Source organism: Suricata suricatta, chromosome 2 (assembly GCF_006229205.1).
Source record: "Suricata suricatta isolate VVHF042 chromosome 2, meerkat_22Aug2017_6uvM2_HiC, whole genome shotgun sequence".
Taxonomy (NCBI): Eukaryota; Metazoa; Chordata; class Mammalia; order Carnivora; family Herpestidae; genus Suricata; species Suricata suricatta.
The window spans coordinates 371,219-384,084 of record NC_043701.1 but is presented as its reverse complement, the minus strand read 5'-3'; the positions used below and the strand labels follow the sequence as shown (position 1 = coordinate 384,084).

At 42.7% G+C, this 12,866-nt stretch overlaps 1 protein-coding gene across 1 annotated transcript in view; it reads right to left on the bottom strand.

The window, feature by feature from the left end:
- The window catches only part of ESYT2 (extended synaptotagmin 2), an 85,848-nt gene that overhangs the window by 52,544 nt on the left and 20,438 nt on the right, over positions 1–12,866 (bottom strand). The window contains exons 3-5 of the mRNA XM_029954218.1: positions 4,931–4,972; positions 3,975–4,109; positions 176–252 (exon numbers count right to left, since the gene is read on the bottom strand). Coding sequence (XP_029810078.1) covers positions 176–252; positions 3,975–4,109; positions 4,931–4,972 — 254 coding nt within the window. The remainder of the gene's footprint in view (positions 1–175; positions 253–3,974; positions 4,110–4,930; positions 4,973–12,866) is intronic.

Below are 12,866 nucleotides of genomic sequence, written 5' to 3'. Positions count from 1 at the left end.
GGCAATTATCTATGCTATTAGGAATTAAGATGCAGAAAGTAAATAAATGTGGGTCTTCAACAGTTTAGTCAAATTCCACAAACAGCAGGTAAGAAGAGTGCTCATTATATCCCCCACTTTGTGGGTAGCTTAGTAACATTATACATCGTTAACTGTGACACAAATAAAAACTTACCTAATCTGAAGGTCCAGAATAATTTGCCTTTTGTCCACATTTTCAGTGTACACCTTAACACCATTGATCCTGAGTGGCTGAAACAAGAGGCAGCTTATTTTAAAATGCAGGAAGGGTGACAAATAAACCCAAATGGCATAGAGATGAGAACAAGCTTAGCACCAGGAATTAAAGTTCTGCTTTCACAGTGTACTCGGTGTTTTACTCTGGGAAACTTATTTAGTCTCCGTTCTTCAGTGTCCTCATCTGTGAAGTATGGATAAAAGCAGCATCTATCTAACAAGGCTACTGTGAAATCAAAGGACATAAAGAAAATGAGCCTGGCACGTAGTGAGTGCTTAGTCAAGCCCCGTGGCCCCTTGTTTCTCCCAGTTTACTTTAGTCCTTTCCCTACTCTGTCCTTACATGGCTTGAAACAACTTCCTTTCTTTTTTTTTTCTTTAGGTCTTATAATTTTTCATTTCTTAGGATTTTCACAAAATGGGGCTTTTGAGTAAATCAAAAATACTGGCTGTAGGTATAATTTTAACACCTATTTGAAAAGAGACAGAATCACAGGACTGTAAAAGAAAAGGCAGATTATAATAAATGTCACATTTCAAGGGCCCAGCTGTAACACCACTTCCAAACTTCCTCTCATTTTATCACTTTGAGATCACTTCTGGCAAAGTTCTCAACCTTCCATTTGGGCATCAAACCATCAAGCTGAAGAAATACTTTACTTTTAAAGCAGTATGCTTACTGAGACAGCTTAGGTGCCCTCACATCTCACCCCTCAACTAGCTACAGGATTAACTGTAAGTCTTGAGTGTCTACATCTCCTACTATCCTAGGTTACCAGCCTTTTCCCTGATGATACTGGCCCAGACATGTACAGACTGTTGAGTCACAAAGAACATGGTTCAACCCTCTAAGCTGATGAGCGAAAACGGGGTACAGGTGGTTTAGGATCCTTAGTTTAAATGTCTGCAGTACATAATATTCCCTTCCTCCACTTAGAGGCCATGTGCTGTTAGAAGTAGCAAGGCCAACCCCACTACAGATGACTGAGTGTCGTCCAGCACACGACAGACACCCGAGGGCAATGAAACTCAGCTGACTGAGGATTTAGCCAGCATATCAGTGTGGACAAAGCACCCTGCTCAGGGCTCTGCACGCCTTCTGGCCTGCTCCTTCATCACCCAGCCTGAATTACCCTGCACTTAGAGACACCAGTGCAGGTAGATAATAATTCCATGCTACCTTTACGAAGTCAGCACTACTCTTCTTTTCTTCTTTGAAGTTGACTTATTTATTTTATGAGAGAAGAGAATGTGAGCAGGGGAGGGGCAGAGAAAGAATCCCAAGCAGGCTCCGTGCTATCGGCGTGGAGCCCAACATGGGGCTCAAACTCACAAACCGAGAAATCATGATCTGAGCTGAAATTAAGTCAAGAACTTAAACGACTGATCCACTTAGGAGCCCCAAGTCAGCACTACTCTTAACATTCTTACTGTTGTCCAGTGATAATCCCACTATCATGTTTAAAGTGCGTATAATAGAAAATGAACCTAACTCTCCCTAAAGCAAACCCAGCTAAGGTCAGAATTCTAAATCTCTACAAACACAAGCGTAGTATCTGACATTAGGGGACTGTAAACCACGGCCTGCAGGTTAAATCTGGCTGTTGGCTAAGAAAGGTCTTTACATTTTTAAAGGGTTATAAAAGAAGTGAGGGGAGAAGAATACGTCTCAGTGGCCCTTTAGGACAAAGTCTGTGACCCCTGCTTCGTGTTCACACGGCACTCTACCCTGTAATTGTGCTTTCCTATCTGCTGTGATCCTTTCAGGTCAGAGAAGGTGAAGTAGATACTAAAGGCCAAGTGTTACACAGGCGTCCTGTGCAGGCAGATGTGCGCCTGAACAACAGGGTGAGCAGAGCCCAGGCTTGTAACCTATTTGAGACCTCACAGCCAAGAGGGAAAATGGCTTGGTACCACACACATCTCTCTGCTGTGGAGACCCCAGATTCTGAGTAACTGTAGGTAAGATGGAGAGTTCTCCGCACCCGGAAAATCACTTCTGATGGAGGAGAGTTGACTGATGGCCTGGGGAGTATGGGATGGGAACGAGCCTGGGGGCACTGATAAACCCAACAGCCACCAGGTCATACACTCCTTGGCCACATTTATTAAATCCCTGAAGGGATGCAGCAAAGACATCGGACCTGCAGCATATGGTGACAGTTGGCTGTCTAGATCTACTGTACGTGCACTAAATGTATGCAAACTGTATGTGTGTGTGTATGTATTAAAAATATTACTGAATTCTCAAAAAAAATATTTAAAAAGGGGTTCCCTGGGCAGCTCAGTCAATTAAGCGTCCAACTCGGCTCAGGTCACAATCTCATAGTTCATGAGATTGAGCCCCACATCAGGCTCTGTGCTGACAGCTCAGAGCCTGGAGCCTGCTTTGGATTCTGTGTCTCCCTCTCTCTCTCTCTCTCTCTCTGCCCCTCCCCCACTCATGCTCCGTGTCTCTCTCAAAAATAAACATTAAATTTTAAAAAATTACTGAATTCTGAATTTTCATTAGGCATATAAAACAATGCTACCTTGGAAAGTACAATAGGAATGTTATATGTCAATTATATCTTAATTTAAAAAATGTTACCTTGAACTGTTACTGAACTGTTACTAATCATTGTAAATGCTGACTTAACAAAATAAAAAAAGGAAGCCTGTCATTATCAACTAATTTAGATGTTGTCTTGAGACTTTCACCAAAAATAATATTAGGAATTAGTAGTTTTTCTTTGTATATGATTCCAGTAACAAAACCTTTCTTTCTCTGCATCTATATAATTAATGTGATTCTACAAGCCTGGCATTGGGAGTCCTTAACTGTTTTTAAACATCTTGAGGGCATAACACTTTAAGCTTATTGCCGATTATTAAACTTTTAGTATGAATTCACATATCAAATTCCCTTTCCAACTAGACAGATTGTGAAAAACTGTATAAAGGTAACTCTGACAGAAGGATGTGGGGTGGAAAGACATGCTGGAACTCAGAAAAACCAACCACGGAAACTGGTCAAAGACCACAGTGGAAGAATGAGGGCAAGGGAGGACCTCACAGAAGACAAGAGGGGCCATCTCATGGGAGGCAGACCTGGGAGGAGCTACAGAGACCCTTCCAGACCTTCCCCAGGAGCAATTTTCTCTAGAAAGTAATGTGAAGTAGCTTTACATATATATATATAATTTTGTTTATATATATATATATATTTTTTAATGTTTTTTAAAAACTTATTTTTGAGAGAAAGAGAGCGTGAGCAGGGGAGGTCACAGAGAGAGTGTGAGCAGGGGAGGTCACAGAGAGAGGGAGATACAGAATCCAAAGACAGGGTCCAGACTCTCAGCTAGCTGTCAGCACAGAGCCTGATGCAGGGCTCGAACCCACAAACTGTGAGATCATGACCTGAGCTGAAGTCGGATGCTTAACCAACTGAGCTACCCAGGCGACCCATATTTTTAAAAGGTTTCACAGCAATCTAGGGGCACCTGGGTAGTACAGTTGGTTAAGGTCAGACTCTTGATCTCAGCTCAGGTCATGATCTTACGGTTCACAGGTTCAAGCCCCACACTGGGCTCTGCACTGATGTTGCAGAGCCTGCTTGGGATTCTGTCTCTCCTCCATGACCCACCCCCCTTATGTTCTCTCTCTCTCTCAAAATAAGTAAATAAACTTAAAAAAATTTTTTAAAGTTTTCATAGCAATCCTACCATGTGCACAAGAATACTTAGGAAGAAACTGACCTGCTGACCCACATCAACTTTTGTGAAACTAAAGGTGCTGAGGTGGGTGTTCGCTCCTCGCACAGCTGGCTCTATGGTTTCTCGAAACAACTTCTCTATAAACTGGCAAATAAAAGGCCACATATGTTTTACAGTCTGTAAAGAAGAAAGAATTCATATCAAACAAGATGCAATAACACATAATAATGTACTTAAGTCATCATGAAAAATTACATCCCTACAGTTTACCAGAATTTTTGAAAATTAAAAGGGGGTTTCTCCTTTCTGGTATGTAAAATCAACATGATTAGAATTTAAAAATTGTACAATGAACTACTGATCAACTAATATGTTTCAGGAATTAGTTATTCAAGTTAAGCATTCCATTTAAGCATATCAGCACATTTAAAGTTGATTTAAAAAATCAGAAACCCTGTGGTTTCAATTTATTGCTAAAAACCTAAAACTGTATAGCACTTAATAAACATTAATGAGTTTTCTTTAATGATGGACTAACTTCTGGTGCTAAAAGTAGTCATTTATCTATATTAGTTTTTACTCTATACTTCTAAAGATATCTAACATATAGGGATAAAAGGTCTACTTTAAAGTATGTGATCTTTAAAAATAACCTTTAAAATGATTATTAATCTATTATTAGATTTCTTAAGAACTGTGTCCTTTTTCTTAATATTTTCAAAAATGCTGCATATAATTATGAAATAGACTCGAATTCTAGCCAGTCAGGAAAGTAGACACAGGCCAAATACACAACTATGAATATATCATTCATGTTGAAGACAGTTTTCACTATTTAGGAACATATCAGTTATGACTCAATTTTTTTGGGGAGCAGAAGCCAACCAAGTCCAAATGAGCTCACACACTGTCAACATCCCAATTCCCAAAAATGGAAAGATGGCCCTTTACCCTGTAATCCAATGGATAATCTGGTATTTTGTACAGTCTACTCTTACCTTATTTAGCCATTCTGCTCTCTCGGTGTCTGGAAAATGAACCTAAGGAAAAAACACACACACACACACACATGACTTATTGATTCCCAACAATTGTACATAAAACATCACAGAGGCTACTGAATATTCTCATTGCTTGCCTACTGTTTACGTAATGCATCATTACAACGCCCTGCCTGCTCTGAGGCTCTGACAATGGCTTCTGAGGAGAAACTGAAATATGTGGCACCTGGCTCCTTACAGCCCAACAGCACTCTGAGGCAGCAAAGTATAATGCGGCCAAGGTTACAGTCCCTCCTTTGTATTGAGAGGCCCCGAGGAGAGCTCACTGGAAGCAGGGAGACTTCCATGTGCTTCTCCCTGCCGTCGCCGGAACTGCCATCGGTTCTCCAGAGGTCCAGCCTTCCAGAACCCGCCTTTCCCTTTTGCCTTCCTCTTTCCCAAGCCAGCCAGCAGATGCTTCTACTCATTTGGCTCCTCTCCCCCTATCTCCCAAATGAATACTGATTATATCCTCCGTGAGCAGGGCCTGTGTACTGGAGAAAATGAGTGTTTGCAGAGACAGAAATAAATTTACTTAGAAAAAAGGTAGAAAAGTATTTTCTTTGCCATTAAACTAAAACCCCCTTGCGGAGGAAGGCTAAAGCTCTTGCGGTAGGTAGTTCTCCTCTGAGAAAGGCTGTGTACTCCAGCAAAGAAGAACAGCATACTGACCGTACTAATGTTCTGAAATCAGTATTTTTGGCTTAGATGTACAGTGGATCACAGGCAGTTCTGTAAGGGTGACTGAGATGTGGTCAGAGAAATATTCTGGTTTCTGGAACTGCCAGGCTCACCTTCCTAAATAACGCCGGCACAGCAGTCAGTGAAAGACAAGCCCCATACCCCCCGCTCTAGCTGAGGAGCTGTCAGGGAACGTTAGGGTGGTGGGTGACAGGGGGGATTCCCAGGAACACAGTTCTCGGAGAACCAACCCCCCCTCTCATGCTTGGCTCTGAGGAATAAATCCCCGAATGGCGCCCAGCCGCAACCGGCTCCTGGCTGGAGGCCACGGCCGCTGCACTGTCCCCACCACCCTGTTCCACAGCAGAGGCCATGGTGGGTTCTCCCCACAGATTCAATGTGCCTGGACTACGAGGGTGGGCTAGAGGCAGCAGAAACATTTTCTAAGTCAGTCAACTTGAGTCCATTCTAGGACAAGACCAAAGGGATGGCAAATTTCCAGAATTAAGAAGGCTTAAGAAAGATGATACTCAAGAAAGAGAGAGATCTGGCAAAGAGAACTGCTGGCAAAGGCTGCTGAAATCCGAGGACGGGCCGCCTGGAGAGGCCTATCGGACCCGAGTGGAACCGAGTACCAAAGGGCCTATGCTTGCCGGAGGCTGCAGGGCCTGCTAGGCCGGGACTAGGGAACGCTGCAACCCGTCCGCAGGCTGCATCCTGCTGTCTCTTCCCGTTACAGCGAAGCAGCCAGTACTCTGAGTGAGGCCAGGAATGCCAACAGGTGGGCACCACTCCAGAGTACCAGGCTGCGAAGCAGGGGCTCAGCTGTGGTCCGAGGTAACAATTTATTGTGAGGCTGTCTTCCCTTCTGCCTCTGCCCTGCTGAATCCAACCAGCCACACTGGTGACAGAAAGAACCAGAAAGCATGTGCTAAGCACCAATTTGGGGACAGCCAGAACTCCCTCACTGTAGATGTGTTCCTCCTTCTTCACTTTCCGAGGAAACGACACAGTCAACACCGGTCTGCAGGCCCGCCTTGGCCCACCTCCCTGGGAGGCTCGGCCTGGCTTCCCAGCCACACTAGCGGGGCTACCGACGCTAGGACTCAAACAGGAGCTGCGTTTCGATTACTTCACTTAAGACCATAAACTCCTACATGTTTATCAAACGGGAGAGCAAAGACTAGCCTCAAGTCGTATTTTGCTTTTCAGAGACATCTCTGTTTCTATTTAGAACATTACTGAAATTACTGTAAATTCTTTGGGCTCTACTTTTAAGTAAAATGTTATGTGAAGTGTAAAACCTTAATATGGTGTTGGAATTCGTTTAAAATTCTGTATCATTCCACACTGAACAGAAATAACGACTATCTATGACAAGACAATCGTTAGGACCACGCGGGCTTACAAATGACAGCGAGACTGCGTGATGCCAGGAGGTCAACAAGGGGCGTGCACGGGTGGTCCATGGCATCAGTTCTCTAAAGCCTGAACTGCTGCTCTGCCTCATAAAGAAACATCCCCTATATCAAGTGTCCTTTGAAAACATTACAGCAAGATGCATTTAATCTGCCACTTAGGCATTATCAGATCTTTTCTTTGTTCCCGAATATTAAAAAGTGACAACATAAACTGCTCATTTATACCTTAACCACAGTAAACAACTGAAACCCCATCTGTGAAAACAGTGACTTTATCTGTTACGATTTTAGGCTGTGATGCAGCAGATCAGCACTCAAAACACGCGTCCGAGTGCCCACCCACCAAGAACATGGCAGGCTGGTGACGGGCTGGCCCCAGTGCCCCTTGCATGGACGGCCCTCAGGGTGTCGTTACTCAGTAACTGAGACAGACACCAGGTCCCGCCAGACACACCTGGGCCAGAGGGGCCGCATCCTCTTCCGGTCTTTCCAACATGTACACGTGGGTGTGAAGACCCATAACGCCCTCACTAATCTTCAGAAACCCAGTTGGAGGGAGACTGTTACCTATATCTCGGCCATCCAAGGACCAAGTCTTCAGCATCTGCCTTCCCTCACCTGCTCCTCTGAACCTTTTATATGATACCTTTTATACGAAATACAAAAACTGGTCTGAATGCCAGTTCCTTTTTGCGAAGTGGTAGTCCTCTTATAAAGCCTACAAACCTCAGATAAATTGTTTCTCTGCATTTTAATTGCATTTAAATGCATTTCTGCATTTAGAAAACCTCTGCAGAAAAGTTTCCTACTGCTAAGGGGTAAAATGTATTTATAGTGGCTTTTATTATTTTAAGATTCCTTAGTTTCTTTGAAGAACTGAATTCTTGCTACGTTCTGAAACCCCATACCCAGGTATCCTAAGTAATGCCTCACGCAGAGAAACCTTGGACTAATCTAGATTTTCTAACCACCTCAAAGATTAGGGTCTTGTCTGGGTGTCCACATGCACAAAGCTGAGTGTATGCAAATCTGTGAGACCAATTACCAGATTTTCACAGAGCCCACAAAACCAAGAAGGTTAAGATCATAGAATAAGGTAGTTGATAAGGCTGAGCTCCCTTCAAAGTCTTTCATATAAAAGGTTCGGAGGAGCAGGTGAGGGAAGGCAGATGCTGAAGACCTGGTTCTTCGATGGCTGAGAATATAGGTAACAGTCTCCCTCCAACTGGGTTTCCGAAGATTAGTGAGGGCGTTATCAGTCTTCACACCCAAGCATACGTGTTTGAAACGATCAAAGTAACAGCCATGGCAGTATTCTGTGCTGCTCTGTGTGTGGCCGGTTCCATGCTAAGCTACCAACATACTTACCTGAGTTAATTCTTACAACAAATCTACAAATAGGAACCATTAATTTCCCCAATTTACAGGTTACCTACTAAGTGACAGAATGGGGATGAAAAACCAGATTTGTCTGCCCCTGCTCTTGACCACTTTATTACCAAGGAATGTTGAAAGTGCTATGGAGACAGTTAATCCACAGAGCCCACCAAATTCTCAGCAGAACGTACTCTGATCAAAAAGTAAGGCTTAAAACTCATATTATATGCCTGAAATTGTATGAAGTACTGGGGCACCTGGGTGGCTAAGTCAGTTGAGCATCAGACTCCTGATTTCAGCTCAGGTCATGATCTTGCAGTTCATGGATCAAGCCCCACATCTAGGATTGCCTGGGATTCCCTCTCTCCCTCTCTCTCTTTCTGGCCCTCCCCAACTCATGTGTACACCTGCCTGCACCCTCTCTCAAGATAAACCTAAAAAAAACTGTATGAAGTACTAAGTCAAAAGTAAAAATTTTGTGTTTAATAGTGACCTACTTATCTAGACTCCAGAGTACAAATAGAGCACAAATCCTGAAACAGCTGATAGCAAAGTTCAGCAAGCATGATAGCAATTCATAATAAAACACGATTACCAGACCCACTATTTCTAAGACTAGGAAGATGATAATTTAAGGACTGGTTTTATTTAACATGTGCACGAAAGGGCCATGATACTTAAGTACTAATGATAAGATTTCATATATGTACGTATGTTGACCCTTGTGACCCAGCAATCCCACTTTTTTGTTGTGTTTTATTTTTGAGAGAGAGAGAGAGACTGCATGAGCAGGGGAGGGCAGAGAGAGAGAGGGACACACAGAATCTGAAGATAGCCTGCAGGCTTTGAGCTAGCTGTCAGCACAGAGCCTGACATGGGGCTCGAACCCATGAACCATGAGATCATGACCTGAACTGAAGTCGGAAGCCCAATCAACTGAGCCCCCCCACCCCCGCGCCCCCTAGCAATCCCACTTCTAAGCAGTTGATTAAGTATGATAAATATCTTCTACAAAAAAGGTCCCAAAATGAAAAACATGTGCCTTCTCTAACATTATTTGGTTTCTCTAAGTTCACTGGTATTTCTCAAATTGGGTCTGCCAATGTGCTAGCAAATTCCTATTCATTCTGTCATGCAAAGCCAAAGTAATGCTATAAAGCATTGTTTCTTTCTTGCAAACACACACCAAACACAGAAATTGCTTACAGAATTTAAATTACGTAATAGTAAAGCTTCTCTACTCACCATCATGCACCAAGACAGAAATACAAGTTGACTCGCGTGAATTCTGATTTTGTTACTGCGTCCTTGTCACTGTGCTAGTCCTTGCTACACTTCCCATGTATAGACTGTTCTTGATGAAGAAGAGGCTGGACAGTAGCCGTTTTTTGAGTAGTTACTTCTGGCTCTGCCCTCAGAGCTAGGGATACGACACAGACTTGGACACACTACTGTCCTTGGGAAGCTCACAGGTGGTGGAGTGGACTGGAGTGGAAACGTGTGACCACCAGTCTGTGAGAAAGGTCTGGGGGTGCAGGGGGATCTGATAATGCCTGAAGAGTCCACAGAGGTTTGGGAAGAACACAGACTATGATGTGAGCTTGAAAAAATTACTTGGCGTTTGCTATGCAAAGAAGAGACTAATCTAAGCAAAAAATCATGGAATATGCAATTTACTCTGGCTGGATTTGAAGATGGGAAGAATGGTAAATGCTGAAGCTGAAAAATCAGGTCAGGAACAGCTTGAAATGTTTTCTATGCCATGCAAAAGAGTGTTGATTTTATTCTACAGGCAATGAAGAGGTCAATGCTGGAATGTTCAGGAGAGACATGATGGAAGATCAGCATCAAGGAAACATTTCTGCAGTGCCCGCAATGCACTCTGGAACTATCAGAAACAGAAGGCCGGAAAGCACCTGCACAAATAGGCTCTCCGTACCAGTGACCCGGCTGGCGCCCAAGTCAAGCCATCTCCTTGTAGTAGAGTCTCAAGACATGTAATCGTTCTGAGGTTTTTCATTTCTAAGGGATTATTTCAAATGCCAAAGAAAAATATATCAAAATTGAAGGAAGTCTGTTACCAAATTGTAATTCTATTTACTAAGTCAAAAAAATCTGCTCACTAATACATATTCATAAACATTTGCTTATGTTCTACGAAACAGAAATTTAAAGTAGCAAAAACATCGAAGATAAAAATTGGGATATATAGAGAAAATAGAAAACACATCCCTAAATCAGAGTAATCCACGAACATGTATCATTTGGTTTCAAACCTTATCTTTGAACTTAAAAAAAAAAGCACAAAAAACCCCGTAAATCTGCTTTATATAAGTAGAATTAAAAACAAGTTTTCAGGGGCACCTAGGTGGCTTAGTCGGTTAAGCGTCCAGCTTCGGCTCAGGTCATGATCTCACCGTTCGTGGGTTTGAGCCCCATGGCAGGCTCTGTGCTGACAGCTAGTTCAGAGCCTGCAGCCTGCTTCCGATTCTGAACCTCCCTCTCTCTCTGACCCTCCCCTGCTGGCACTGTCTCTCTCTGTCTCGAAAAATAAATTAAAAACATTAATTTTTTTTAAATCAAGTTTTCATATTTATTATTTATATTCTCTACAAACTAGACACAATCATTGTATGATTACTTAAGTTTTGATTATATTTAAAATTTGACACTACCCAAGAAACCTCTTTTTAATCTTACCTTTTAAAAAGAACAAAAGCATATTTTAGATTAATGTTGATATTACCAAAGTTGTTTTGCTTAAAAAAATTAAACCAAATCTACAAAGACAGAACATTAACTGTGTGCCAGGAACTCTACCGGCCGCCATCTTACCCAGCCTTCAGCGCACTTCGAACATGGAGCGGCTCCGTCTACCACACCGTGAAACAGACCCGCGGAGGATGACTGGTTTGTTCAAAAGCAGGGGAACAGGCCAGAGGGAGGAGACCCAAACCTGAGGGTGTGAAGGTCCTCCTTGTCACACCTGCTGAAGCATAAGGGGTGCAGCTGGCTGGAGCACACCTGAAGTTTTCTAATCAAATCATTTCCCCCATTTTGAACATTAAAAACATAATATGGGCTAATGCTTGAAGTTAAATAAAAGGACCGTTCTTCTTCTTCAAACAGCACTCCCCTCGAAGACAACATTAATACTTAGCACTTGGGTGGGACTTGACCGCTCAGTCCAGTGCCCGCAGAGGACTGAGTACCTCAACTCTACAGAAGCACAACAGAGTGTGGGGAGTCCTTTTAAATTCCACTCGCGTCAGCAACACTGAAATATGAAGTAGATATGCTGCTCATGCCTTCGTTTATTTTTAAAAAATCTAGAATAAGGTCATCGACATCTGGGAAAATATGAAGATATCTATTACATATCTATTACACCAGAAGCATGACTGACTTAATATTTTTAAGTAAAATTCAAAAGATAAACAGGAGCACCTGGGTGGCTCAGGTAAGTATCAACTCTTGATTCTGGCTCAGGTCAAGATCTCACAGTGTGTGAGACGGAGCCCTGTGCTGGGTTCTGTCCTGAAAGCACAGGGCCAGCTCAGGGTTCTCCCTCTCCCCAACTCTCTCTCCGCCCCTCCCCAAGTAGTGCACATACGCGCGCTCTCTCTCTCTCTCTCTCTCTCTCTCTCTCTCTACATAAACACTAAAAAACAAAAACAGATAAATGAATGGTTATTTTGGAAACCAAACATCATTAAACTTCCAATAATAAACTGGCCAATTAAGTTAATCGAATTCATTTATTCACATTCTTTCTCATCCCAAGAAGGATTTGAGGTTCCCTCATTTCTGCACAGTCCTTAGGCACTATCTCAAAAACAAACAAACAAAAAACAAAAGCAAAACCACACCCAATACAAATTCTTACTTGGAGCAGTGACTGGTTCCAGTGAAAAAATTCTTTCACTAGCTTGTGGGAAAGGGAAAAGGAATTTAATCCATTTGGTACAGCTGTTCAGAGTGTGCCTACGGTCCTGGGGGAGGTCCCACTCAGCACAAACTCAAGCAAGCCCAACCTTACCAGCACCCAGCACAACAGAGTGAGAATCACCCACCCGGTGGCAATCCAAATACACCAGCCTTCTTGCACCACACGATGAGTTCTATGTAAGTCTACAAATTGAAAAGACCTAAGCAGGAGTTTTATTTTCTTATCTAAAATTAACACTTATACTTCAAAAACCAAGAACAAATGAGACAAGAATAGAACAGAACCACAGGTTCTAAGAAAACAGGAGATGCCTGTACTTTATTCACAATATCACAAGAGAAACTCTGTTTTCAGGAAATCTTTTTAAGCAATCAACACCTTTTACGCAATCAATACCTTTCCCTCAAAGTATACTGCAGGCTTACTTAAACAGACTTGACCTGCATTCAAAGAGCTCATGAGATGG